General features: G+C 34.5%; 6 protein-coding genes across 6 annotated transcripts; 3 read left to right on the plus strand and 3 right to left on the minus strand.

Annotated features, from left to right (window-relative positions):
• Positions 1-2,411: 2,411 nt before the first annotated feature.
• Positions 2,412-3,483, minus strand: LOC134834056 (charged multivesicular body protein 2a). The gene is made up of 3 exons (XM_063848584.1): positions 3,074-3,483; positions 2,682-3,008; positions 2,412-2,622 (listed from the first exon to the last, which is right to left on the minus strand). The coding sequence occupies exons 1-3, from the start codon at positions 3,384-3,386 to the stop codon at positions 2,558-2,560; spliced, it is 705 nt and encodes a 234-aa protein (XP_063704654.1). The 5' UTR covers positions 3,387-3,483; the 3' UTR covers positions 2,412-2,557.
• A 249-nt stretch (positions 3,484-3,732) lies between these two features.
• Positions 3,733-9,016, plus strand: LOC134838544 (nuclear pore complex protein DDB_G0274915). The gene is made up of 4 exons (XM_063854091.1): positions 3,733-4,002; positions 4,064-4,177; positions 4,235-6,054; positions 7,283-9,016. The coding sequence occupies exons 1-4, from the start codon at positions 3,902-3,904 to the stop codon at positions 8,881-8,883; spliced, it is 3,636 nt and encodes a 1,211-aa protein (XP_063710161.1). The 5' UTR covers positions 3,733-3,901; the 3' UTR covers positions 8,884-9,016.
• Positions 9,017-10,167: 1,151 nt separating this feature from the next.
• On the minus strand, positions 10,168-11,722 carry LOC134837146 (3-ketodihydrosphingosine reductase). The gene is given in 4 exon segments (XM_063852485.1): positions 10,168-10,559; positions 10,562-11,155; positions 11,287-11,379; positions 11,518-11,722. Coding segments are annotated over 4 exon segments (978 nt in total). The 5' UTR covers positions 11,639-11,722; the 3' UTR covers positions 10,168-10,389.
• Positions 11,723-11,853: 131 nt separating this feature from the next.
• Positions 11,854-15,013, plus strand: LOC134828067 (cullin-3-like). The gene is made up of 9 exons (XM_063841017.1): positions 11,854-11,967; positions 12,077-13,216; positions 13,394-13,564; positions 13,620-13,790; positions 13,854-13,968; positions 14,029-14,171; positions 14,233-14,450; positions 14,507-14,645; positions 14,704-15,013. The coding sequence occupies exons 1-9, from the start codon at positions 11,911-11,913 to the stop codon at positions 14,854-14,856; spliced, it is 2,307 nt and encodes a 768-aa protein (XP_063697087.1). The 5' UTR covers positions 11,854-11,910; the 3' UTR covers positions 14,857-15,013.
• Positions 15,014-16,472: 1,459 nt separating this feature from the next.
• LOC134836738 (protein piwi-like) lies at positions 16,473-21,270 on the plus strand. Its single transcript, XM_063851942.1, has 3 exons — positions 16,473-16,578; positions 17,019-18,195; positions 19,613-21,270. Exons 2-3 carry the CDS (start codon positions 17,026-17,028, stop codon positions 21,128-21,130), a joined length of 2,688 nt encoding a protein of 895 aa, XP_063708012.1. The 5' UTR covers positions 16,473-16,578; positions 17,019-17,025; the 3' UTR covers positions 21,131-21,270.
• A 566-nt stretch (positions 21,271-21,836) lies between these two features.
• LOC134827798 (cullin-3-like) lies at positions 21,837-25,525 on the minus strand. Its single transcript, XM_063840633.1, has 10 exons — positions 25,329-25,525; positions 25,005-25,106; positions 23,658-24,797; positions 23,310-23,480; positions 23,084-23,254; positions 22,906-23,020; positions 22,705-22,847; positions 22,423-22,640; positions 22,226-22,364; positions 21,837-22,167 (listed from the first exon to the last, which is right to left on the minus strand). Exons 2-10 carry the CDS (start codon positions 25,059-25,061, stop codon positions 22,015-22,017), a joined length of 2,307 nt encoding a protein of 768 aa, XP_063696703.1. The 5' UTR covers positions 25,062-25,106; positions 25,329-25,525; the 3' UTR covers positions 21,837-22,014.
• Positions 25,526-25,745: the final 220 nt, after the last annotated feature.

The following is a 25,745-nucleotide window of genomic DNA, read 5'->3' on the forward strand; positions in this document are numbered from 1 at the left end:
CTAACTTGAAACAAAAACTGCCAACAACAAGAGCTTTCACTCGCACGCCAGCGAGGAATAGGAATAATGATAAACTTTTAAAGACACAAGCATTTATTGGTATTAAGATGAATTTTCGAAAATAATCTAAACAAAATTTTCTTATATATATTTTTGGCTATTTATACACAAAATTTATTAAAAAAGCACTTTTGGTTCCTATTTTTATAAAAAAAAAAACTTAAAATACGATAAATAATTTTTTTTCATTCCTCAGAAAAAAAAACATTTTATCGTAAAATACGATTTTTGCTGTGATTATTATTGAAATTCAAAAAAAATAAATTTTGGATAAAAAAAATCTTCAAATTCTAATAAAGTAACATTGAATCACATCTCGAATTGTAGTGACTTGTAAAAATAAATAACAATTAATCTTGCCATCCATGAAAAAAAAGAAATATTTTTTGTACCAGAATAAATATTTAAAATAAAAAATAGACAGACATGTTGATTTATAAAAAAAAAACAAATTTAAATAAAAAAAATAGTAAATAAATAAAAACACAATCAACATTATAGTTACCCAACCATATGTTCTTATTTTTAACTTTGTTGATTTTTTTTAAATATAAGATAATATAAAATAATTATTATTTAATGTTTTATAAAAGATACAATTTATAATATTATTACACACACAACACACATGATTGATACTCTTTTTTTTATAAATATTTAAGTTTTATTTATTATAAAAAAAATATAGAGCAAAGTTTAAAAAAATTAAACATTTATATATATAAAAAATTTGAATTTAAAAAAGTTTTAATAAAATATATAAAAAATTTATATAAATAAAATATGTCTGTTATTAAATAAATATTATATATATTATTACTAATGGATGATTTTATTTAGGCGATTAAAAAATTTATAAAATAATATTGGTTGAACACATGACAATATTATTCGTAGGAAAAAGTTGCCAATAGTACCATTATAGTTTTATATATAAATAAATAAATTATAATATTAAAAAAAGTATAAATAATATATATTATGATAATAAAAAAAAATAGATGAAAATGTTTTAAACAAAAAATATAAATAAATATATATTATATATAAAGTAAAGTTAAATATATGATAGATAATTTATTTTAGAATACAATACCTTAATTACTTCTATTTTTGCAATTTTATTCACTAAATGTCAACTCACTGCCTTTCAAGCTTTTCTACATAAAATATATAATTTTTGTTAAAAAAAAGTAGTTGTTATTTTCATACAAAAAAAAAGTTTAACTCTTAATTATAAATAATATTTACTATTATATATATGATGTAGTTTAATGATAATAATGTGAATTTTATATTTAGATGATATAAATATAATTATTGAATGAAAAATACTTATAAAAAAAGCAATAAAGATTCTTATGAATTTGAAAAAAAGTAACAAAGTTTTTTTTATATGAAAAATATTCAAGGTGGCTTAAAAAATTTCTTATTAGATTTTTCTAAAATTTATGAAGTCGAAACAAGTCAAAAAAAAATTTTTTTTCTCGAATATTTACTTTTGAAGAGCAACGTATAGTTCATTTAATTTTTCTTTGCTAAATTAAAATGAAGAACAAGTTTTAAAGTTTTTCATCAACAGAGAAATATTTTTTTTGTTGAAACTTTTAACTCAATAAAAAATTATTATCTCTTTAGACCATTAAAACAACTAAAAATATTAACTCAAAAAATTTTTTTGAGTTTTTTCTGAAGTTTTCAAATGCATTTTTGGGAAATGTTTTTCGAATTTAAATCAAAAATCAAAAATTTTTTTCAACAGAGAAATTCCTAAAATTAAAAAAAAATCCTTTGCTTTTTATTTTTACCATGCAAATGTTTACGAAAATTTGTTTATTTTTACCGAAATTGAAAAAAAATTTCCATATTTTGAACAAAAAGTAGCTAACATTTCTTTATTTTGTAGAAAATTTTCTAAAACATTTTGGAAATTGTTAAACCTTGTCAAGTTTCACCGAAAAAATGATTAAAGTCCTTTAAAAAATTATTATAAAAAAAATGGGAATTCGCCCCCAGAAATGACGATTTTTTAGGTCCGAGAAAAAAATTGATTTTTTTACAAATTTTATTTTTACCTAAATATCAGAGAATTCAAAAATTTTTGTAACAATTTGAAGATGTTTTGAACAAATTCATTAAAGCAGCACAAAAAATTTTCAATATTTCATAAGAAATTTATCAGATCCGAATTTAAAAAGGCTTTAAACAATAAATCAAGGAAAAATCTCCTTTCTCTTTAAAAACTTTCACATATTTTTAAAATAATTCGAACAACCTTGATATAAAACCAATTTTTTTTTCAACATAGGGAACTTGTACATTGAGAGACGAACAAAAAATACAAATTTTTGTGAATTTTTAAGGCTTATCGCGTTAAGTTGCTCTTTTTATTTATTTGGAATAACATCAGTGTTAGTTTTAAAGTGAAACGACGAGTATTTTTCCTCATCATTCGTGTATAAAAAATAATTAGATCCGTAATTCAATCAAAGTTTGTTCATTCACGACGCAAGTTATCCAATCGGGCTTGTAAGTCGGCATCTGCATCGTTGGTGGGAGTTGCTAAAATTCAAAAGAAATTTTAAAAAACGAAATTTTTTAATAATTTTTTAATTTCTCACCTGGAACAGCACCGCCGCCGCCTCCTCCCGTTGCTCCAACTGCTTGCGGTACTTTGCTGCCTGCCGCCGGGTTCAACGTTCCCGTAGCGACAGACAAATCTGCCAACTTATCACCCAATTGCAAGCCTAATTCGTCTAATACTTGATTGACAATGGCGTCAGATTCCTCTTCGTCGCCCTCGTCTTCCAACGCGTCGTCGATGGTTTCGTTGATCATTTCCTCCTTCATGTCCATAATTTCGGATTGCTTCTCAAATTCGTGCAAAATCTTCTGGATTTGCGGCAAATTCATCTGACGATTCATGTTTGTCATGGCCTTGGTGACACCTTTAAGAAAAATTATGATTTTTGTTTGCACAACTAGTCGAGACAAAGATAATTGGATGACTCACCCTTCATGGCTTGCGACATCGTACTCTGTGACTTCAATGTCTGGATCTTCAAACTGACTGCCTGGATGTTCGTTTTCATGAGCATAAACTTCCGTACGGACTTTCGGGTGCGTACGAGATCCTTCGCCATGATCTTGACGGCATCCATCTGATTATCCTTTGCCAATTTCTTGATGTCCATGATAATTTTTTTCTCTTGCTGCTCCATCTTCATGCGTTCGCGGTCCAAATCGCGCATCGCCTTGTTGAGGGCGCGCTGATTTTTGCGCATCATCTCGTCCGGAGTCAAGCGTTTGCCGAATAACCACTCCATTGCGACGAAAAATCACGGTTTTTCACGGAAAATTAACAAAAATCTAAAATTTCTTCAGCTATTTGTTTATTAGAACAGCAGAATGTGCGGTGGGAAGCAAACCTGATGCACAATTGGAAATTTATGACTGACCCGAGGCACAAGCGTCGAATAATGAGTTGTATGAAAGTGATAAATTGGATTATCAATTACGTTCGTCTCAAAATTTAAGGCGACGCCTTATTTTCCCAGCGCACAGCCTGTGCCTTGGGTCATAAATTTCCAATTGTGCACTGGGTCGATTGACGTTCAGGCTGAATTAGCAGAATGGCGATTTTTTAATTACACTTTCAAACGACTCAAGCAAAACAGAGCCGCAAATTTCTCTATTTTTACGATTTAAAGGAAATATTTATCAACTTTTTACATTAAAAACTATTAAAAGATCATTAATAGACGTGAAAGAATTCAAGAAAAATCGAAGACATCAAAGAAATCACCCAAAAAACCAACAATTTTTAATTTCCCGCAAAAGCATGGAAAAGCGACGAAGCAGCATCAACTCGTCTTTGAACATCAGCGAGAGTCTTGTTGCTCCTCAAGCGAATTCCACACGGATTGTTAGCAACTTCATCGGGTAAGAATTCTCAAAATCATAAATAATTTCACAATTTCATGAAAATTTGCTCAAATTCAAGGTCATCACAGAAGACGGGAGTCAAAAGAAAACCAACTTCGCCACTCAGCAGCCGAAATGCCATGTCAAAAACTAGTTTAGGGACCATTTGTTACAACAGATCACTGGATCCACAGTAAGAATTTCCTTAAATTTCAATGAATCTTAATGAAAATCGATTTTTTTCTTGTAGAACTTACTCGGATATCACTAGTCAAGGCCTTACTTCTCGCCTGGTTCGGTATGGCGGCAACGTTCAAACGACAGAAACCAACAAACCGAGTCCCCTGCGTTCGGCGTACCTCAAAAAAAGTGCATTTCCCATGATAAAATTGAAAAAAGATGGCAACAAACCGTCAGCACAGCGCAGCCAGTCGTTAAGTTGCGTTCGAATCGCTCCGCCAGAAAAAGTTACCTTTCAACCGAATGCCCGATCGAGTATTTTACGCTCGGGATCGATGATTGCGATGCCGAATCTCGGTGGCATGAGTCGTCGTGACAACGAACCGCTAAATCCGGCAAGTAACGAGCACGGAAGTAATCCAACGCGCAGCGTTTTGGACGAATTGCAGGAAATTTCGCGAAAACGCATCAATAATGAAGAGTTAGATACGGAACGGATCAAGAAACAATGCAAAAACATCACAGAAGTTGACGGCACAACGACGTACCAGAACAATACCTTGTCAGATTTCAGCGGAACCATGTCGGATTTGGTGTATCGCAGTCCAATAATGCAAAAACGCACGCGGGAAGGACAACCCGGGCAGACGAGTCCATCAAGTGCGGAACTGGAGAAGCAAAAAAAGCGTCTTTGCACGAAAAATAACGAAGTTGCGAGCAGTTTGAGTTCCAGCATTAGTCTAGCGACGCCGAAAAGACAAGTGAACGAGCTAAATACGCGAAAAGGACTCGATTTGAACAAGGAACCGCCAGAGGAGACACCCGTAAATGTCGCAACACAACAAATTCCGACCAGAAGTGGCGTCATTAAGGAAGTGCCACAGTCGAATTTGGTCGTTCAAGTGCCCGTGCTTCGAAAAGAACCAAAACCAGTTAAAAATGACGTCCCTACAGCTCCGAAATTGACTCTTTTTAACAAGAAATACGACGATATGGGAGTCAAAGATGCAGATTTGGAAGAAACGACCGAGAAAAAAAGTCGTTTTGTGAAGCCAAAAGCTTCGGACGAGGATTTAGACATCAAAAGTGTTAAAAAAGTGGAACAATCAAAGTTGGCTGTGCTTTTAAAATGTCTCGCTGGAGAACTAGATGATGATCCCGCTGAAGACGCAGTCGATAGTTCGAAAAAAGAAGAACCTAAAACCGAAACTCCAGCTAAAATTGAACTAAAAATGCCAGAAGCTCCAAAAGTAACCGCTCCCGTGATTGAAATTCCATCGCAACCATTAAAACTTCCCGAAATTAAACCTCTTGAGACGAAAAAACCCGAAGAAAATACTCAAAAGAACGAAAAACCAGCAGTTTCGTTCAATCTCAACACCGAACCAGCGAAATCTGTGGCGCCATTGATTCAACCGACAACCGCAAGTAAGCCAAGTTTCACTTTTGGATCAACTCCAGCAGCAACAACGGCTTCTTCATCACCTTCAGCGAGCAATCCAGTTGTTACAAGCACAATTTCCGGCATTACGAGCTTGCCTTCGTTGGTGGTGCCATCATCAACTGCAGCAACAACGAAAGCGGAGACAAATTCGAATACGTCGTTCATGTTTGGAAATATCTCGAACACGGAATCTTTGCCGAAACCGTTGATTTCAGCACCAACAAGTGCCTTTACAGCAACTTCAGCACCAAGTTCGACGCCAGCTTTTAGTTTTGGATCGAATGCGACACCAGCAGCAAGTGTTTCGACGGCTCCTTCGACAACAAGTGGCAGTCAACCAAGTCAAACGAGCAAACCGTCATTCGTTTTTGGGGCAAGTAGTGCTGGAAATAACGAATCAAAGCCTGCATTGCCGACATTTGGAGCGATTGCGTCAACAAATTCAAGTAAGAAATTTTTTTTAAGCTTAAAAAATAATTTTAAATGTTTTCAATTTTTTTTTCTGTCTAATTTTTTGAGATTTCCATAAGAAAATTTTAAAAATTTTCAAATTTTAATCAAATTTCTTTTAAAAAAAGGTCAAATTTTTTGCTAAAAAGTTCAAATTATTTTAAATTTTTAATGAAAGTTGATCAATTTATTAACGAAAATTTTTTATTCCTCCAAATGAAACTTAAAATAATTCCAAAAAGTAAAAAAAAAACAAATTTAGAGGGCAAGAAAGAATTTTTTATAAAAAAATTTTCAAAATTTTGGATTTTATTTTAGTTGGATTGAATTTTATAATATTTTTTTAAGTTTTCTATCAAAAATGTGATAAAATTTAAAGAAAAATATTTTTTAAAAATTGAAATTAAAATTTTAAAATCAAAAAAATTTTAAAATCAAAAAAATTTTAATAATTAAATTAAATTTTTTTCGAACATTTTGTCCCAAAAACTTTTTTTCAAAATGGGGGGGGCAAAAAAATAAAAAAAAAAAATTTGAAATACTTTTTCATATAAAATGACAAAATTCAAACAATTTTTGATCATTAATGAATATTTTAGTTGTTTTAATGGTCTATATTGAGATATATAATAATTTAAAATTGATATAAGAGTATTCCAAGTTAAAAATTTCAACAAAAAAAATATTTCATAAAAAAACTGTCAAAAATTTTGAAAAAAATTTTTTTGAAAAAATTTTTAGAGAAGAAAATTCATGTTTTATTTCGTTTTTCAATACAAAAATTCTTAAATATTAAAAATTTTAAAAAATTTTTTGAAAAATTCTTGAAAAACTATGAAAAAGAACAAAAAACGGGCAATTTTGATGATATTTTCATTTTTTTTTTATTTTGCCCCATTGGATTTTTGACTTTTAAAATGGGGCATGGGACAAAAAGTTCAAAAAAAATTTGGAGCGGCCTAATTTTATATGAAAAAAAATTTCAATTTTTTAAAGTTTTGTAAGAAAAACTTTTATAAAAATTAATAATTTTTTGTGCTTTTTTCATCTCATTTTTAAGAGGCCTTATTTTGTACAAAATCTTGTAATTTTTTTTAAGATCCTAAAAAATTTTTAATTTTCGATATTTTTTCTTCTTTATATTTTAAATATCAATGAATTCGAAAATATTTTAATTTTTGTATAAATTTAAGTTCAAATTTTAACACAAATTTCTTTTTTTAGCATCAATTCCATCCTCAACGACCGCTGTGGCCTCCCCATTCGGCGCTTCATCAACTCCTTCGAGTACTTTCAACTTTGGGGCACCAAAAACTTCAACAGCTGCTCCATCACAGCCTTCTGCGATACCATCTTTAGGCTCTGTTTCCGCATTTAAACTGCCAGAAACACAACCAGCGAGTCAAGCAGCTCCAGTTTTCGGCCAATCAACTCAACCTTCAACAACTTCTTCAGTTTTTGGCTCTTCAACGACTCCTGCTTCGACCACAAATTCAGTTTTTGGTTCTTCAACGACTCCTGCATCGACCACAAATTCCGTTTTTGGATCTTCAACGACTCCTGCTTCGACTACAAATTCTGTTTTTGGCTCTTCAACGACTCCTGCTTCAACGACAAATCCTGTTTTTGGTTCATCAAGTGCCAATTCTGGCACTTTTACATTCGGGCAACAACCATCAAAGCCTGCTGAGACGACTTTTGGACAAAATTCCATCTTTGGAGCGACAAACAATCAATCGAATACTGCAAGTCAACAACCTTCTGGTGGATTTTCATTCAATGCTGCTCCAAAAACCACTCAACCGAGTGCTCCAGGAGGATTTTCGTTCAATGCTTCAACAAATGCCGCTCCAGCATCGCAAGAACCCCAAAAACCCTCAGTTTTTAGTCGTTTGGGAGGCGTCGCACCTGCTGCTTCCACACAAAATGCCTCGTCAGCTGTTTCGCCGAGCAAGAGTTTGTTCACTTTTTCATCGAGTTCCAATGCGAATCAAGAAAAACCGAGCTCAAATGCTCCTCCAGCGTTCGGAAGTAACATGACGAATGTCAGTTCGATCAGCAACACCAGCAGCATCTTCGGCGGAAACACGACGATGAACAGTACCGCTCAAAATACGACAATTTTTGGAAATACCTCAACGGGCGGAAACTTATTTGGAGCGCAACAGCCACAAAAAGAGTCGACAGGAGGAATTTTTGGCGGGGCAACGTCAAATCCGCCAGCATTTGGTGCAACTTCTACTTTTGGATCGAATGTTACGTCGCCAACTGCTCCCTCAACTGGCTTCGGACAAAAAAGTACGTTTAATTTCGGTGGATCGACGAATAATAACAACGCAACTAACAATACTCCATCAAATTCGAGCGCTCCTTTCACTTTTGGACAATCAGCAACATCCGCTCCAGCAGCGACAGACAACAAACCCTTCACTTTCGGAGGTTCAAGTGCTCCTCCAGCATATCCCGGCCCCGCCACAAGTCAAGAACCGCCGAAATTCAACTTTACAGCTCAAGGCGCAGGCACAAATTCACCTTTCGGGCAAAGTAATAACAATACGCCGTCATTTGGGGGCTCCACGGGTGGCATAACGCCCAGCCCAGGAGCTTTTAATTTCACCGCCGGTGCAAATAACAACAGCGGAAATGTTTTTGGAAGTGCAAGTTCGGGAGGTTCAACTGCCGGATCTACGGGAGCTTTTAATTTCTCGGCAGCAGCTCCAAATCCAGCAGCGCCACAAGGAGGATTGTCATTTAATATTGGTACTGGAGGACAATCGCAGCAAGGAAGACGTCCAATTCGTACTGCAACGCGTCGATTGAAGTAAATTTAATATTTTTTTTGGTTTTATTGGTTTTCTACTTGAATTACATCATTTATATTCGACAAACTGTAAAGTTGTATCGTACATTTATATAAAAATTATTGTAAAATATTGTGCTTTATATAATAAAATATTTAAAAAAGTTAAAAGCTTTGATCTTTGGAGTAATTTTTAGTTTTGGTTAAACATAAAAATCGAATGTCATTTCAGGTATTTTTGAGTTTTTGCAATTTTTTTTTCGCTTTTTAAGATTATTGACTCGATTTTGACTTAAAATTTTTTCGTTATATTTAATTTTTAAATATAATTTTTAAATAAATAAATAAATAATTTTTTTTAAAATATTTTTAGGACAAAAGTAAAATGTTTAAAATTTAGAAAAATATTTTTTAAAGAAATTTTTAACAATTTTTCGGTTTTAAGGCGATTTTTGCTTAATTTTGTTATTTATACGTTAAAATCATTTTAAATTAATTTTAAAATTTTTGTTTCAAAAAAAAATTTAAAAAATAAAAAAAAATTAAAAATTTCATCAAAATTGAAAGTTTTTTGGCCTTTTTTATGATTTTACAAGGAAATTTTAAAAAAAATTTTTTTTTAAAATTTTTTTTGTGCATTTTAAAATATTTTTAAAATCAACTTTTTTAAAAAATAATTTTTTCAAAAAAGTAATTTTTTTTTTTTACTTTGCCCCCCCCCCCCCCCCCATTTTGAAAATTAAAAATTTTTTTTTTGGTGAAAAATTATTTTAATTTTTTATAATTTCAGATCAATTTTAAATCATCAAAATCAATGTAGATACCATTAAAAACAATATTTTAAAATTTTTAAAATTTTGTCATTTTGTATGAATAAGTATTTCAAATCTTTTTTGTTTTGTTGCCCCCCAATTTTGAAAAAAAATTTTTGGGACAAAAACATCGGAAAAAATTTGGAACGGCCTTATTTAAAATAAAAAAAATTAAAAAAAAATTCCAAACTTATTTTTTTTTAAACTTTTCAAGAAATCAAAAAAATAATTTTTTTTGAACAATATTTGAATCGAAATGTAATAGAATAAAGATTGATTTTTTCTCAAATAATTTTTTTCGTCATAAAATTTTAATATTTTTCTATTTTAATTGTTAATTTTAAATTTTTATTTTTTATTAAATTTTTGAATTTGATTTTTTTTAATCTTTTAATTATAGAAACAAGATTTAATTTTATATAAAAAACAGGTAAAAAATTTTTATCTCAGTTATTTTTTATAAATAATTTTTTTTTTTTTTTTTTTTTTTTCAGAAAAAAAAAAATAAATAAATATCGAACATTTTAAATAAATTTTAAAAAAGTTTCAATAATTTTTTAAATTATTTTTTCAAAAAAAATTTTCACTAAAATCACGATAAAAAAGTTAAAATTATTTTTTTTCAAAGCAAAAATATTCTTGTCGATACCTGATATGACCTTTGATCTCACCTACAATCTACAATACAATAAGGCTGGAATGTGATAATCGATAAAATTTCAATCTTTTTTCTTGTTTCTGCATGTTTTGATCACATACTGACAATGCCACTGAATACCGAGCGCTACAAGTCGCAACGGACCTGCGATAAGAACGTGAAAGAGTGTCAAGAACGGTCCTGACCATGGCGAAGCTCCCACCGAAATGCAACTCAATACCCACGATTCAAACCAAGAATCGAGAAAAAGTTACATTTCAACGCGTCTTTCACAATTTTCTCCGCCACATCTTTCGGTTGAGCCAATCCTCCGCCACCCGAAATGATTTTCGTCTCTTCTGGCTTTTCTTTATTCTCTCGCTCGAAGCCCGGTGTGTCAGTATCTGCTGGCAAAGCTAAAGTTACCGAGACTCCGTCTTGTTTCGCTTCCATGGCAATCGTTTCTGCCAAGCCCCGAAGTGCGAATTTCGATGCCGAATAAGCTGAATACCCGAAAATTCCCATAAGAGCTGCTTGGCTTGCGGTAATGACGATTATTCCGTCTTGCGCTTCACGCATTTTCGGGAGAACGTATCGCGTTGGGTAAAAAGTCCCGAAATAATTGACATCCATCATCATTTTTGCGTCTTCAATGGCAATTTCTTCCATGCGACCGCATAACGCGAAACCGGCACAGTTGACAAGCATGTAAATCGGACCGAGTGTTTGCTCAATTTCGGCAAATCCCTTTGAGACGTCGTCATAACTCTTGGATAAGTCGAGAGATTTTATCTCGACACGCTGAGCTTCTGTCAATTTGTTCTCCTCAATCAAGAGCTTTGCCTTTTCTGCAACGAAAAACAGATAGAAAGAACAAACATTGACGAGGATTGCATGTCAAACAACACGTAAGTCGCTGATAAAATCTGCAACTGCCGCGTCAAGGTCATGCGAAAATAAAAAAGTGTTAAAAACGTACCGAGCCACTTCAAGTTGCGCGCAACAATTGTAACGTTAGCACCCAATTTGGCACAATACACGGCAATCCAGAGGCCAATCCCCGATGATCCACCTGCAAAATAACATAAATATTTGGATAAACTCGAAACTGCGTCACGATAAGACGAAATGAGTTGTCCTTTTCCGCTGTTTGTCGCTTGCTTATCGTAAATTTAACAATAAAACACGAGTAAATATGCGAATTTATTACCAGTAACGACGACATGTCTCCCCCTGATGTCTTTCCTCTTCTTTGTCACGAAATACAGGATGAGTAAGTGTGCAAACAAGACACCGACGCCGATGAGAATGATGTCCCACGTAATTTGCATTTTTATTTTTTCTTTTTTTCACGTACTTTCACTGAAAAATCTCGATAACAAATGATCTATTTTCAGTCCGGAGCTCGGAGGCTTTCGAACGAAACTCGCCTCTGCTAATTCAAACAAAATATTAGGAAAGCCCAGTGCAAATAGTGAATTTTTTCTGTATGCTGGGGTAGTTTATCACTTTTAGCCGACTCACTCAGCTGATGGAGCTTCTGGCAACCCTCAAATGTCTGTCCCTGTGTTATTGATGGGCGAGATTTGAATAAATTCGAGAAATGATCAGGAACACTGCAGCCAAGAAGGAGGGAAAGATGAGGATTCGTGCCTTTCCGGTGAGTATTTTCCGGGTTTTGTGAGAAATTCGGGGAAATGCGGAGAAATTTGGGGGATTTTGCTGTCGTCTGTGCTGGAATGTAATTTTGTATTGTCATTTTGTTGCAGATGACGATGGACGAGAAATACGTCGAGTCAATTTGGAACCTACTGAAGAATGCGATCCAGGAGATCCAGAAGAAGAACAACTCGGGTTTGTCGTTCGAGGAGTTGTACCGGAATGCGTACACGATGGTGTTGCACAAGCACGGCGAACGCCTGTATCTGGGTCTGAAGGAGGTCGTGACGCAGCATCTGGAGGCGAAAGTGCGTCAAGACGTGCTTCGTTGCATGCACAACAATTTCCTGCAAACACTAAATCAGGCGTGGAACGACCACCAGACGTCGATGGTGATGATCCGGGACATCCTCATGTACATGGATCGCGTCTACGTGCAACAGAACGACGTCGACAACGTCTACAATCTCGGGCTGATCATCTTCCGGGACCAGGTGGTGCGTCACGGATGCATTCGCGACCATCTGCGCACGACGCTGCTCAACATGGTGATGTGCGAACGGAAAGGCGAAGTGGTCGATCACATTGCCATCAAGAATGCATGCCAGATGTTGATGGTGCTCGGCATCAACAATCGCTGGGTCTACGAGGAAGACTTCGAAAGACCCTTCCTCACACAATCTGCCGCCTTCTACAAGATGGAATCGCAGAAATTCCTCTCCGAGAACAGTGCGAGTGTCTACATCAAACGCGTCGAAGCCCGCATCACGGAGGAAGCGGAACGCGCCAAACTCTACTTGGACGAGAGCACGGAGCCGCACATCGTGGAAGTCGTCGAGGACGAACTCATCAAGAAACACATGCGAACCATCGTCGACATGGAGAACTCGGGCGTCGTTTACATGCTGAAGAACACGAAAACCGACGACTTGGCGTGCATGTACAAGTTGTTCGCGCGCGTCAAAGACGGCCTCAAGACAATTTCCGACTGCGTCTCGTCCTACTTGCGCGAACAGGGCAAACTGCTGGTCAAGGAGGAGGAATCCGGCACGAATCCCATCACGTTCGTCCAGAATCTGCTCGATCTCAAGGATCGCTTCGACTATTTCCTCAATCACTCCTTCGACAACGACAAAATCTTCAAAAACATGATTTCATCCGACTTCGAGCACTTTTTGAACTTGAACAGCAAGTCGCCCGAATACTTGTCGCTCTTCATCGACGACAAACTCAAAAAAGGATGCAAAGGGGTAAGTTGCACAAAAATCCGAAAAATTTCCCTCAATCTCACCCTTGAGCTCCCTCACAGATCGAATTTAACGATTCTGACCATTCCATTCCAATCACTCGAAGTTTCAAGTCTTTGGTAATTTTCCCCTGGATTTTCAGACAATTTTTAATGAAAAATTTTGAAATTTTTCTTTTAGATGTCAGAACAGGAAATCGAAGTTATTCTCGACAAAACCATGGTATTATTCCGATATCTGCTGGAAAAAGATGTCTTTGAACGTTATTACAAGGCACATTTGGCGAAGCGGCTGCTCTTGAACAAATCCGTGAGCGACGACTCCGAAAAGAACATGATTTCAAAGTTGAAGGTAAAAATTCAAAAATTTCCAAAAAGACATTTTTTAACTTTTTTGTGATTTTCAGACTGAATGCGGATGCCAATTCACGTCGAAGCTGGAAGGCATGTTCAAAGATATGTCAGTGTCAAACACGATAATGGAAGAATTTAAGAACCACGTGAACAACAACAATTTATCGTTGGCAGGCGTGGATTTGTCTGTGAGAATTTTAACGACAGGATTTTGGCCAACTCAGGTAAGAATTTTTTTTTTGTCCCAAAAAATCCACATTTAAGTAAAAAAAAAAATATTTTTTCAGTCTGCCAACCCGAACTGTAATATACCGAAAGCCGCTCAAACCGCCTTTGATGTCTTCAAGACATTTTATTTAGGAAAACACTCAGGTCGTCAATTAACTTTGCAGCCACAACTTGGTAAAAAATTCAAATTTTCTTAAATTTTGTTGAAAAATCTAATTTTTTCTGCATCAAAAGGTAACGCATACATCAATGCCGTCTTTTACGGAAACAAATCTGGCGGAAATGTTGATGCTGATGGAGCTTCGAGCTCAAATGCCGCTCCCACAAGTGAATCCACAACAACCAGAAAGCACATTCTTGTGACGTCAACGTATCAAGTAAGAATTTTAAATTAATTTTAGAAAAAAAAAAACAATTTTATACGAAAATTTTCCATAGATGTGCATTTTAATGCTGTTCAATAATCGCGATCGCATGACCTACGAAGAAATCGCTCAGGAAACCGGAATTCCGGAAAAGGATTTGATTCGTGCTCTGCAGTCACTGGCAATGGGCAAGCAACAACAGAGACTTCTCATCCGAACATCAAAGACAAAAGACATTGAACCATCAAACGAGTTTTGTGTCAACGATGCATTTGTCTCGAAATTCTACAAGTAACGTCTTTGAATAATTTTTTTATGAATTTTATTCTAAATTTGATTTTTTTCAGAGTCAAAATTCAAACAGTCGCTGCCAAGGGTGAATCCGAGCCCGAACGTCGTGAGACCCGAAACAAGGTCGACGAAGATCGAAAACACGAAATCGAAGCTGCTATCGTGAGAATTATGAAGTCCCGCAAAAAGATGACGGTAAGTTGTCTTTAAATCGAAAATTTCACAAAAAAATTAACAAAAAATATTTTTTTAGCATAATCTGCTCGTGTCTGATGTCACAACGCAACTCAAAAGCCGATTCTTGCCGTCGCCCGTCATCATCAAGAAACGCATTGAGGGCTTGATCGAACGTGAATATCTCGCTCGGACACCCGAGGATCGCAAAGTTTATGTATATTTGGCGTAATTTAACACTAGATTTAATGAAGTAAATTAAGAAAAATTGAGAGAGAAAAAAAATAATATTTCGTAAAATGAATAAAAATTAAAATTAAAATGAAATTACCTAATTATCTTGTAAAAATTTGAAATGAATTATTTTAAGGACAAATAAAATTATTTAAAATGGAAAGCAACAATTTTTTATTTGAAATTCAATAGAGAAATTGAGAGTGAGAGAAAATTTATCACTTTCATTCATCTCAAATTACTCTTAATCAGTGCCGTAACTGAGGGACGAAGCAAAGGATTAGTAGCATTTAAAATAAAATTTTAAATTAAAAATAATTTTTAGTTTCGTTAAAGTTTTTTACGTTAAAAGTTTGTAAAAGAGGAAGGTTTTATAAATTTAACGACCTTTTTAATTTTTTTTGTTTGTGTAAAATTTGGTCTCAGGTCAAAAGAATCACAATGTATATTTCATAAAACCAACATTTCGGATAAATTTATTATCCATCATCAGGGACTTTAATAAAAGAGGTAGCTTTAATATTTTAAATTTCCTCAATTTACTTTTCTGTTTCTTTACGCATGATATAGTTTTTCATTCAACTAATTCAATGTTTTTATTTTCTTTTGAAGAATTTTTATTTTGCATTGCCATCCAATGACTGCATTTTTGCTTTCATTCTGAAAATCTTTAAATGTCACTCTTGGATTTTTTTTTTTGTTTCTTTGAAAAACTGTGTCAAGACTTTTTGATTTTTTCCTTATGATTTTTTAAAAAATTATCCAAATATTTTTGATTCAGAGAAACTGGAAAAACTTAATTTCTATCATTTTAATGAAGTGTGTAGATAAAATTACACAAAAGTTTTAAGCAATTGTTTCTTGACAATGTTTCAGCTGCTTTAAATTGATGAATTTTCTCACATTTTTTGAATTTTTTAAGAAAAGATTGTCATCCAAATTTGGTTTGTTAGGTTATTTCCAATTCTATAAAACTTGTGAATTTTGCAAAACCTAAAAGGTCTTAATACCAATTTTTCCGAAAAATATTGAAAATGTTTGTTTTCCCTACAAAGCTTCGAGTTCTTCAAATTCTAAAAATTCATTCGAATTTTTTTTTTCAATTTACTGTTATGTTTTATACTTTTTTGAAAATAAATAATATCTTTTATCAATTGTATTTTTAAAACTATTTTTAACATGTGTTTCTCTGCTTTATTGAAAACTTTTTAAATTGTTTATTTTTGATGCAAAAATTTCGATCGAAAACATAAAATTTTCTATAGCTCACGAATTTACATCTGTAACACCACTTGAATGTTTACAAAACTTACCTTAACTGCAAAGGGTTCTATTGATGCCATGTAAATACAATTTTTAAAGTTCAAAAAATCTCATTTTGTCTCTTAAAATATTTCGAAATTTTGTTTTCATAACCACAAAAATTGTATATTTTTCTCAAATTTAGTCATGAGGAAGTACAATTTTACCAAAATAGTGAATTTTCTTTTAAAAAATTACCAAATTTTAGACAAAAAGGGCCTATTTTTCTTTTTCTTAACTTGCCCCATTTGCCGAATTTCTAGTCACACCCCTGACGCAATTCCAAAATCGCCTGTCTCTCAATTTCTCCTCATTCATCGTTCGAGTCTCATGGTGTAAGGTTGAATTGTTAAAAAATTCAGTGAAATTAAACGAAAAATTGGACGTAGTTCCACTCAAAAAGGAATGAAAACTGATTGTAAGTACTTATTATTTCTAAAATAACCACAAAATTCGATAAAATGTATAATTTTAAAAACTCGCGTGCACTTCTTTTAACTCAATTTCTGCATAAAAAAATGCAAACAAAAACAAAAATCGAAAAACCTGTAATTATCTCTACAATGTGTTACAATGTTGCTGACCTAAGCAGATGTAATTCCGATTCAAAATGGTTCTTAAATGATAAGTCAGCAGGATTGCTTTAACCAAGAAGACACGACATGAATAATAAAAAGAACGTCAATCCGAAGTTTTGCCGGTTTTTTTTCTCTGTACGACATTTCTGTAGACACACACGTCTAGCGATAAAAAAACAAAAGAGTCGAATTACAGTTAGACTCGTTCCCATCCTTCGCTGGAACTAATAAAATTTGAAACTTTGTTTTTTTTAAGTCTGGCTTTTGTTTGTCATTGCAGGAACGAAATGGATCGCGCACGAGGAAGATTTTCAAGAGACTATTCGAATTCGCCCCGCAGCGAAGGCAGCGGTCACAGCAACAGTCCTCGCGATCGTGGATACGGATATGGAGCAAGTGGCGGTTCTCGCGATCGTTCCGAATCATCAAGTCGCGGATATGGAAACAACGGCGGCGGCGGTGGAGGTCGTCCTTCGCAAAATCCCTATCCCGGAAGTAGTCGAGATGGCGGCGATCGTCCCAAACGTTCGCGCGAATCGCCAGAAAAGTCTGGGAATCTCGGCGCTGCGAAGAGAGTTCGGTCCGACGCCAAATTCGGCAGTGCCAATAAACGTACGCCACGCTACGATTTAGACGTTACCCTGCCCGAAGGATGCCAAAAGACGGCACACAACAGCGAACAAGCGTCGGGACAAGACATTGTCCGTTTGAGAGCGAATTATTTTAAATTGTCGAACAAGCCGCATTTCGTTGTTTATCAGTATCACGTCGATATTCAGCCAGAAATTGACAGCACGGTGCAGAAAAAGGGAATTTTTTACGATGTGACTCGCGATATTCCCGGCGGAAAGATTTTCGATGGTAATGCCTTGTATTTGACGCAAAAGCTACCGGAACCAGTTGTTATCTTGCAAGGAACTCGTCGTCCGCCGCCACGTAGACCAGGAGATGCGCCGCCACCCGAAGGCACCGAACCCGTAGGACCAACTGCGATAACGTTGACCCTCAAATTCGTGCGGGAAGTAAATTCTTTCCAAGATTTGCCGCTTTTTCAGCTCTTGAATACAGTTTTGCGGCAAGTTTTGCACGGTTTGAACTTGCAATTGGTGGGACGCAACTTTTTTGATCCCGTTGCCAAGACTGCCATTCGTGAGTTGCGCGTTGAAGTCTGGCCCGGGTACATAACGTCGATCCGACAACATGACAGCAGTATCTTATTGTGCTGCGATACAACCAGCAAAATTATGCGGAATGAAAATTTGTATGTCATGTTGCAGGATGCATCTCGTCACGAGGATTACAAGGCGGAATTTGCTAGAAAGATTATTGGAACGACAGTGCTCACGGATTACAACAACAAAACTTATCGGATTCATGATATTGATTGGGACCAAACGCCCGCCAGTACTTTTGAGACGAAAAATGGACCAAAGTCGTACATTGCTTACTATCGTGAGGTGAGTTTTCTTTAAAAATATCAAAATTTTAATAAAATAGAAATTTTTGAGTATGTAATTTCTTCTAAAATTATTTTTTTTCTGCCGATTTTATTAATTTCAATCATGAGAGTTTAAATTAAAATTTATGCAAAAATAATATTTTTGGAAATATAAATATTTTAAATAATTTTTTAAAAATTTTATTGATGATTTTATGAAAAAAAATCATATTTGATATTTCGAAATTAAAATTTTTAATTTAATTTTTGTTTTGATCATTTTTTTAAATTTTTGAGTCAATTTTTCAAATTTAATTTAATTTTAGTAAGAAAATTATTTTAAAAATTTCTATTTGGAAACAAAAGTATTAAAATCCAAATAAAATATCCGAAAAAAAAATTTTAAAAAATTAAAAAAATTTAATTAATTTTTTTTTAAAAGCTTTGTAAAAAAAAATTTTTTTAAATTTTGTAAGATCAATTTTCTCGATTTTTGCAAAAATTGGCAGATTTTTTTTTCCTTAGTAAAAATTAGGAAATTTTTAACGATATAAACTTTTCAAAATTTTTGGCAAAATTCAAACTTTTAATTTTTTTTTAATTTTTTCTTGAAAATTAGTCTAACCCTTTAAAAATTGCAAAATATAAAAAAAATTTTTGAATTTCAACCAATTTTTGATTTTATTAAAAATTACCGATTTTTGGGGATTTTTGAAGGTTAAAATATTTCAAAAATTTTCAAAAAAAATTATTTGATTTTCCCTTTTGAATTTTATTTAAAAAAGTTTTGTGGGAGGACATTAAAAAATGAAAATTGCACTTGCCTTAGTAAGAAAATTATTTTAAAAATTTCTATTTGGAAACAAAAGTATTAAAATCCAAATAAAGTATCCGAAAAAAATTTTTTTTTAAATTAAAAATTTTTTAATTTAAAAAAATTTTTTAAAGAAAATAAAAATTTCTTTTTTTCAAAAAACAAAAGATTAATTAATTTAAAATTTTTTTTTTTTGTAAAAAAAAAGTAAATTAATTTTTAAAATTTCTAAAAATTTAACTTCAAAAAATTTTTGCAAATAAAATTTTTTTCATTTTTTACTCGAATAAAACTTTTCAATAAATTTTCCTTAAAATTATTTTTTTTTTTTCATTTTAAAATTTTTTGTTTAAAAAAATAATTATTCTCTGATTAAAAAAATAAAATGAAAAAAGAGCCTCTATTTTAATTAAAAGAATAAAAAAAATAAATCCAACGAATTTGTTCATTTTTTTGAACTGTTAAATTTTTAAAAAATAAAATATTAAAAAAATTAAAAATCAAGTAAAATCGACCATTCAGGTGATAATTTTGCAAATTAATGAAATTGAATTCATTTAATTTCATTTGGATTAAATTTTTAAAATAAATCAAAATTTTTAATTATAATTTTCTCTTTCAGCGCTACCACATCAACATTCGCGACCATCGCCAACCCCTTCTCTTATCCCAATCGAAAGAACGTCAAAAGCGCAGCGGCGAACGCGAATTGATCGCTTTGATCCCGGAATTGTGTCGTGCCACTGGCATCACCGAAGATATGCGCAGCAACTTCCAAACCATGCGTCAATTGGGCGACGTCACCCGCTTAGATCCCAACAAACGCATCGAACGACTTCAGCAGTTCAGTCGTCGCATTCGTGACAGCGAAGAATCTCGCAACGCCTTACAAAAACTCGACATGAAAATTGATCGTGATCTTATCAGCTTGGAGGGACGCATCATTAAGAAACCCGACATTTACTTTGATCGCAACGGCAAAACTCGCATTGACCGCGACTTCGGCAACAATCTGCGGAACAATTTATTCCGACCTGGTGCCTTGCAAAATTGGTTTGTGATCATCACGGACAACAGAAATGGTCATCAAGCCAAGAAATTTGTGTCAGATGTTCAACGTTCGGTTCGTTTCCCGATAGCAGAGCCACGATATGTCACCTTGCATCGCGATTCGCAAGACGAATTGAGTCGCGAAATTGAAAAAATCTACCGAGCTGATCCACAATTGATTTTAATTGTCGTGCCAAACAACCAAGCTCATCGTTACCAGTTGATTAAAAAGAAATGCTGTATTGATCGTGCCATTCCGACGCAAGTTGTCGTCGCCAAGACTATTTCGCGACAAAATGTCATGTCAATCGCCACCAAAGTCGCTGTTCAAATGAGTTGCAAGCTGGGCGGAGCTCCATGGGGTATCAAAGTGCCAATGTCGGGATGTCTCATCATCGGTTATGACGTCTCGTACGACACTGTAAACAAAAATCGCACCTTCGGATCACTCGTGGCTGCACTCGATCAATACCAAAGTGTTTTCTATAGCGTCGCCAGCGAACACGACGAAAACGAACAACTTTCTCGCACTTTTACCTTGAACGTCATGGAAGCCATCAAACAATTTACGCAGTACAACGGCTCAAAACCCTCGAAAATCATCATTTACCGCGATGGCGTGGGCGACGGACAAATTCGTCACGTTCTGGATCACGAAAAACGTCCGATGGAAGAAAAACTCCAAGAATTGGGCGACGAAATCCGTTTTGTCTTCATCATCGTGAACAAAAAGACAAATACTCGCTTCTTTGCGGAAGACAATCGCGGTTATCGCAATCCCGTAGCAGGCACCGTCATCGATACGCAAATTACTCTGCCCGAACGTTACGATTTTTATTTGGTTCCCACGAGCGTTCGTCAAGGCACGGTGTCGCCCACTTATTTTAACGTGATTGCCGATACGCTCGGACTTCCGGTTGCCAAATTGCAAATGTTGACATATTTCCTGTGCTTCGGGTACTACAATTGGACGGATGCTATTGCGGTGCCAGCTGTATGCAAATACGCCTCAAAACTCGCATTCCTTTGCTCATCGCACTTGCATAATGCTCCAAACGTTTTCCAGAATCAGAAATTATATTTTCTGTAAAAATGACAAATTGCACGTCCTTTTTAGATTTAAAGACTTTTTTTTTACTTGGACATAATGTAAAATTACTGCGCTAGATAATATTTTTGTAAAATATAACGAAAGAAGTTATAAATAAACTATATTTTCATGCAAAAATCAAAAAATCACAGGTTCTGATTATTCGTTAAATTTATTTTCTGTTCATATATTTTTTTCTCTCTTCTGCTTATCTCTAAAATAATTACAATATTTTGCTTAAAAAGAGTTTTTTTTTATAATCTATTATTATTTTTAATTTCTCTGATACTCTTATACTAACGAAGAAAGCGGAAAAAAATCCAAATGTCTCAAAAATATTAATTCATAAAACAAACAACTTGGCGATTAAATTTAATTATTTTTCATTTTTTTTATTTTTAAATTTTTTATGCTATTTTTAAATGATTTTTTTCAAGTGATTTTTTTTTATTTTTCAGATTATTTTACAGATTTTGAAAAAAAAATTAATTAAAATTATTTGAAACTTTCTGAGATTTTTTTAGTTTTCAATTTTTAAAAAAATATGAAAAATTTTTATAACTTTACATATTTTTTTTTTATTTTAAATTTTTATTCAAATTCAAATTTTTATATGATTTTTATAAAAATTTATTTTTCATGATGATCAATCGATTTTTTTCTTGATTTTTTTCCTCCTTGAATTATTGTGACGATATTAGAAAAAATACGTGAAAAAAATTAAAATAATAATTAAATTTTATCGCACAAGTGACGAAGTGAAAGAAAAAACAAACAAAACCGAGTCGTATTGCTTAGTTTAATATAATTTACAGAAACGAAGAACATGAAAAAGGAAGATTTTTTTATAAATAGAGACGAAATTTTTATCTATAATTCATAAATTACGCCAAATATACATAAACTTTGCGATCCTCGGGTGTCCGAGCGAGATATTCACGTTCGATCAAGCCCTCAATGCGTTTCTTGATGATGACGGGTGACGGCAAGAATCGGCTTTTGAGTTGCGTTGTGACATCAGACACGAGCAGATTATGCTAAAAAAATATTTTTTGTTATTTTTTTGTGAAATTTTCGATTTAAAGAAAAACTTACCGTCATCTTTTTGCGGGACTTCATAATTCTCACGATAGCAGCTTCGATTTCGTGTTTTCGATCTTCGTCGACCTTGTTTCGGGTCTCACGACGTTCGGGCTCGGATTCACCCTTGGCAGCGACTGTTTGAATTTTGACTCTGAAATTAAAATTTTTTTCTTTAAAATTTTTGTAAAAATATAAAAAAAGTGACGTACTTGTGGAATTTTGAGACAAATGCGTCATTCACATAAAACTCGTTCGACGGTTCGATGTCTTTTGTCTTGGGTGTTCGCATCAGGAGTCTTTGTTGTTGTTTGCCCATCGCTAGAGATTGTAATGCTCTCACAAGATCTTTTTCCGGGATGTCGGTTTCTTGGGCAATTTCCTCGTATGTCATGCGATCTCGGTTGTTGAAGAGCATTAAGATGCACATCTGAGAAGAAAATTCATATTTTTTAGTAAAAAATATGAAAAAAAATATAAAATTTATTTTTTACCTGATACGTCGACGTTTGAAGAACGTGTTTTCTCGTGGTTGTTGGACCACTTGAAGCAACGGCATTCGAACTCGAGGCTCCGTCAGCATCAACATTTGCGCCAGATTTGCTTCCGTAAAATACAGCGTTGATAAATGCAGTTCCTAAAAACAAATTTTCAATGAAAAAAAAAAATTTTTATGAAAAAATTTAAAATTTTACCAAGTTGTGGCTGCAAAGTTAATTGACGACCTGAGTGTTTTCCTAAATAAAATGTCTTGAAGACTCCAAAAGCCGTTTGAGCAGCTTTTGGTATGTTGCAATTCGGTGTGGCAGACTAAAAATAAAAATTTGTTAAATTATTTTGGGAAAATTATAAAATTTAAAAAAAAATTCTTACCTGAGTTGGCCAAAATCCTGTCGTTAAAATTCTCACAGACAAATCCACGCCTGCCAACGATAAATTGTTGTTGTTCACGTGGTTCTTAAATTCTTCCATTATCGTGTTTGACACTGACATATCTTTGAACATGCCTTCCAGCTTCGACGTGAATTGGCATCCGCATTCAGTCTGAAAATCAAAAAAAATTAGAAATTTTATTTTTTTTAATTTCAAAAATTTTTACCTTCAACTTTGAAATCATGTTCTTTTCGGAGTCGTCGCTCACGGATTTGTTCAAGAGCAGCCGCTTCGCCAAATGTGCCTTGTAATAACGTTCAAAGACATCTTTTTCCAGCAGATATCGGAATAATACCATGGTTTTGTCGAGAATAACTTCGATTTCCTGTTCTGACATCTAAAAGAAAAATTTCAAAAATTTTCATTAAAAATTGTCTGAAAATCCGGGGAAAAATTACCAAAGACTTGAAACTTCGAGTGATTGGAATGGAATGGTCAGAATCGTTAAATTCGATCTGTGAGGGAGCTCAAGGGTGAGATTGAGGGAAATTTTTCGGATTTTTGTGCAACTTACCCCTTTGCATCCTTTTTTGAGTTTGTCGTCGATGAAGAGCGACAAGTATTCGGGCGACTTGCTGTTCAAGTTCAAAAAGTGCTCGAAGTCGGATGAAATCATGTTTTTGAAGATTTTGTCGTTGTCGAAGGAGTGATTGAGGAAATAGTCGAAGCGATCCTTGAGATCGAGCAGATTCTGGACGAACGTGATGGGATTCGTGCCGGATTCCTCCTCCTTGACCAGCAGTTTGCCCTGTTCGCGCAAGTAGGACGAGACGCAGTCGGAAATTGTCTTGAGGCCGTCTTTGACGCGCGCGAACAACTTGTACATGCACGCCAAGTCGTCGGTTTTCGTGTTCTTCAGCATGTAAACGACGCCCGAGTTCTCCATGTCGACGATGGTTCGCATGTGTTTCTTGATGAGTTCGTCCTCGACGACTTCCACGATGTGCGGCTCCGTGCTCTCGTCCAAGTAGAGTTTGGCGCGTTCCGCTTCCTCCGTGATGCGGGCCTCGACGCGTTTGATGTAGACACTCGCACTGTTCTCGGAGAGGAATTTCTGCGATTCCATCTTGTAGAAGGCGGCAGATTGTGTGAGGAAGGGTCTTTCGAAGTCTTCCTCGTAGACCCAGCGATTGTTGATGCCGAGCACCATCAACATCTGGCATGCATTCTTGATGGCAATGTGATCGACCACTTCGCCTTTCCGTTCGCACATCACCATGTTGAGCAGCGTCGTGCGCAGATGGTCGCGAATGCATCCGTGACGCACCACCTGGTCCCGGAAGATGATCAGCCCGAGATTGTAGACGTTGTCGACGTCGTTCTGTTGCACGTAGACGCGATCCATGTACATGAGGATGTCCCGGATCATCACCATCGACGTCTGGTGGTCGTTCCACGCCTGATTCAGTGTTTGCAGAAAGTTGTTGTGCATGCAACGAAGCACGTCTTGACGCACTTTCGCCTCCAGATGCTGCGTCACGACCTCCTTCAGACCCAGATACAAGCGCTCGCCGTGCTTGTGCAACACCATCGTGTACGCATTCCGGTACAACTCCTCGAACGACAAACCCGAGTTGTTCTTCTTCTGGATCTCCTGGATCGCATTCTTCAGTAGGTTCCAAATTGACTCGACGTATTTCTCGTCCATCGTCATCTAAAACGAAAAAAATTGGAAAAATATTTTTTTTTTAGTTTGAAACTTCACAAAAATACTGCAACACTGAAAAAGTCAAAAGAAAGATTTTGATTGCTGCTAATTTGTAACATTCGTGCAATTTTCTCATGATACAAAATTTGGAAAGTACTAAATAATGAAATGAGTTGACATTTTTCTCACAGTCAACTAAGTGCAACAACTTACCGGAAAGGCACGGATTCTCATTTTGCCTTCTTTTTTTGTTGCCGTATTACGAATCATCTCTCTTCGCTAGGTAAATTTTTGTTCAAGTTTGTGCTGTTGATTCTGTTGTGGGAGAGAGACACATAAAAAGAATTATTCAAATTATTACACCTTTGACGTAGTCGAAATTCTTGATGGTGTGTGAGAAAATGACAATTTTTCCTTTTTTTGACGCGCATTCCGCACTTTGTTTGCGAGATGCATGCAAAACAAGGAAAAATTGCACTTTAACACAATGAAAATTTGTTTTTCTCGATTTTTATGTGAATTCTTTAATGGCCTTACTTCTGTATTGTAGAACACCAAAATTGAAGAAATTGCTTTTAAAAGTAAGACGAATATAAATTAGACATAATTTTCAGCTTTTAACGGTAGATGAGACACCTCTCTAGGTGAGTGCACTCTAATTTTCGCAGTTTTTCATAGATTTTCTTTGTATTTTACGATTTTTCTCACTTTTTTCAGAGCACTTCAGTGAAAGTTGTGTTTTGATTCGAGTATCACGCTAATTCAGACATTCGTGCAATATACACGCAGAGAAAAGATGAGGTAATTTAGCAGGGTGATTTGCGCAGCATTACTAACTGATGTTCTAAGTTGATATTTTCATATGATGATATTGCGATACTTTTTTTTTTTGAAATTATGAAACTTTTTGATGGATTGAGGTTTTTCTTACATTAGAGTGTTTCACAAAATTTT

Source organism: Culicoides brevitarsis, chromosome 1 (assembly GCF_036172545.1).
Source record: "Culicoides brevitarsis isolate CSIRO-B50_1 chromosome 1, AGI_CSIRO_Cbre_v1, whole genome shotgun sequence".
NCBI lineage: Eukaryota > Metazoa > Arthropoda > Insecta > Diptera > Ceratopogonidae > Culicoides > Culicoides brevitarsis.

Excerpts from the sequence above, each read along its gene's own strand:
- LOC134838544 (XM_063854091.1), top strand. The coding sequence starts at position 3,902 with ATGGAAAAGCGACGAAGCAGCATCAACTCGTCTTTGAACATCAGCGAG. Across the intron at positions 4,003-4,063 it reads ATTGTTAGCAACTTCATCGG|GTCATCACAGAAGACGGGAG; the intron begins GTAAGAATTCTC and ends CTCAAATTCAAG. Across the intron at positions 4,178-4,234 it reads AACAGATCACTGGATCCACA|AACTTACTCGGATATCACTA; the intron begins GTAAGAATTTCC and ends TTTTTCTTGTAG.
- LOC134834056 (XM_063848584.1), bottom strand. The coding sequence starts at position 3,386 with ATGGAGTGGTTATTCGGCAAACGCTTGACTCCGGACGAGATGATGCGC. Across the intron at positions 3,009-3,073 it reads GATGTCGCAAGCCATGAAGG|GTGTCACCAAGGCCATGACA; the intron begins GTGAGTCATCCA and ends TTTTTCTTAAAG. Across the intron at positions 2,623-2,681 it reads CGGCGGCGGTGCTGTTCCAG|CAACTCCCACCAACGATGCA; the intron begins GTGAGAAATTAA and ends TTTGAATTTTAG.
- LOC134827798 (XM_063840633.1), bottom strand. The coding sequence starts at position 25,061 with ATGATTCGTAATACGGCAACAAAAAAAGAAGGCAAAATGAGAATCCGT. Across the intron at positions 23,021-23,083 it reads CAGGATTTTGGCCAACTCAG|TCTGCCACACCGAATTGCAA; the intron begins GTAAGAATTTTT and ends TTTTATTTTTAG. Across the intron at positions 22,848-22,905 it reads AACTTTGCAGCCACAACTTG|GAACTGCATTTATCAACGCT; the intron begins GTAAAATTTTAA and ends ATTTGTTTTTAG.
- LOC134836738 (XM_063851942.1), top strand. The coding sequence starts at position 17,026 with ATGGATCGCGCACGAGGAAGATTTTCAAGAGACTATTCGAATTCGCCC. Across the intron at positions 18,196-19,612 it reads ACATTGCTTACTATCGTGAG|CGCTACCACATCAACATTCG; the intron begins GTGAGTTTTCTT and ends TTTCTCTTTCAG.
- LOC134828067 (XM_063841017.1), top strand. The coding sequence starts at position 11,911 with ATGATCAGGAACACTGCAGCCAAGAAGGAGGGAAAGATGAGGATTCGT. Across the intron at positions 11,968-12,076 it reads TGAGGATTCGTGCCTTTCCG|ATGACGATGGACGAGAAATA; the intron begins GTGAGTATTTTC and ends ATTTTGTTGCAG. Across the intron at positions 14,172-14,232 it reads TTGTGACGTCAACGTATCAA|ATGTGCATTTTAATGCTGTT; the intron begins GTAAGAATTTTA and ends AATTTTCCATAG.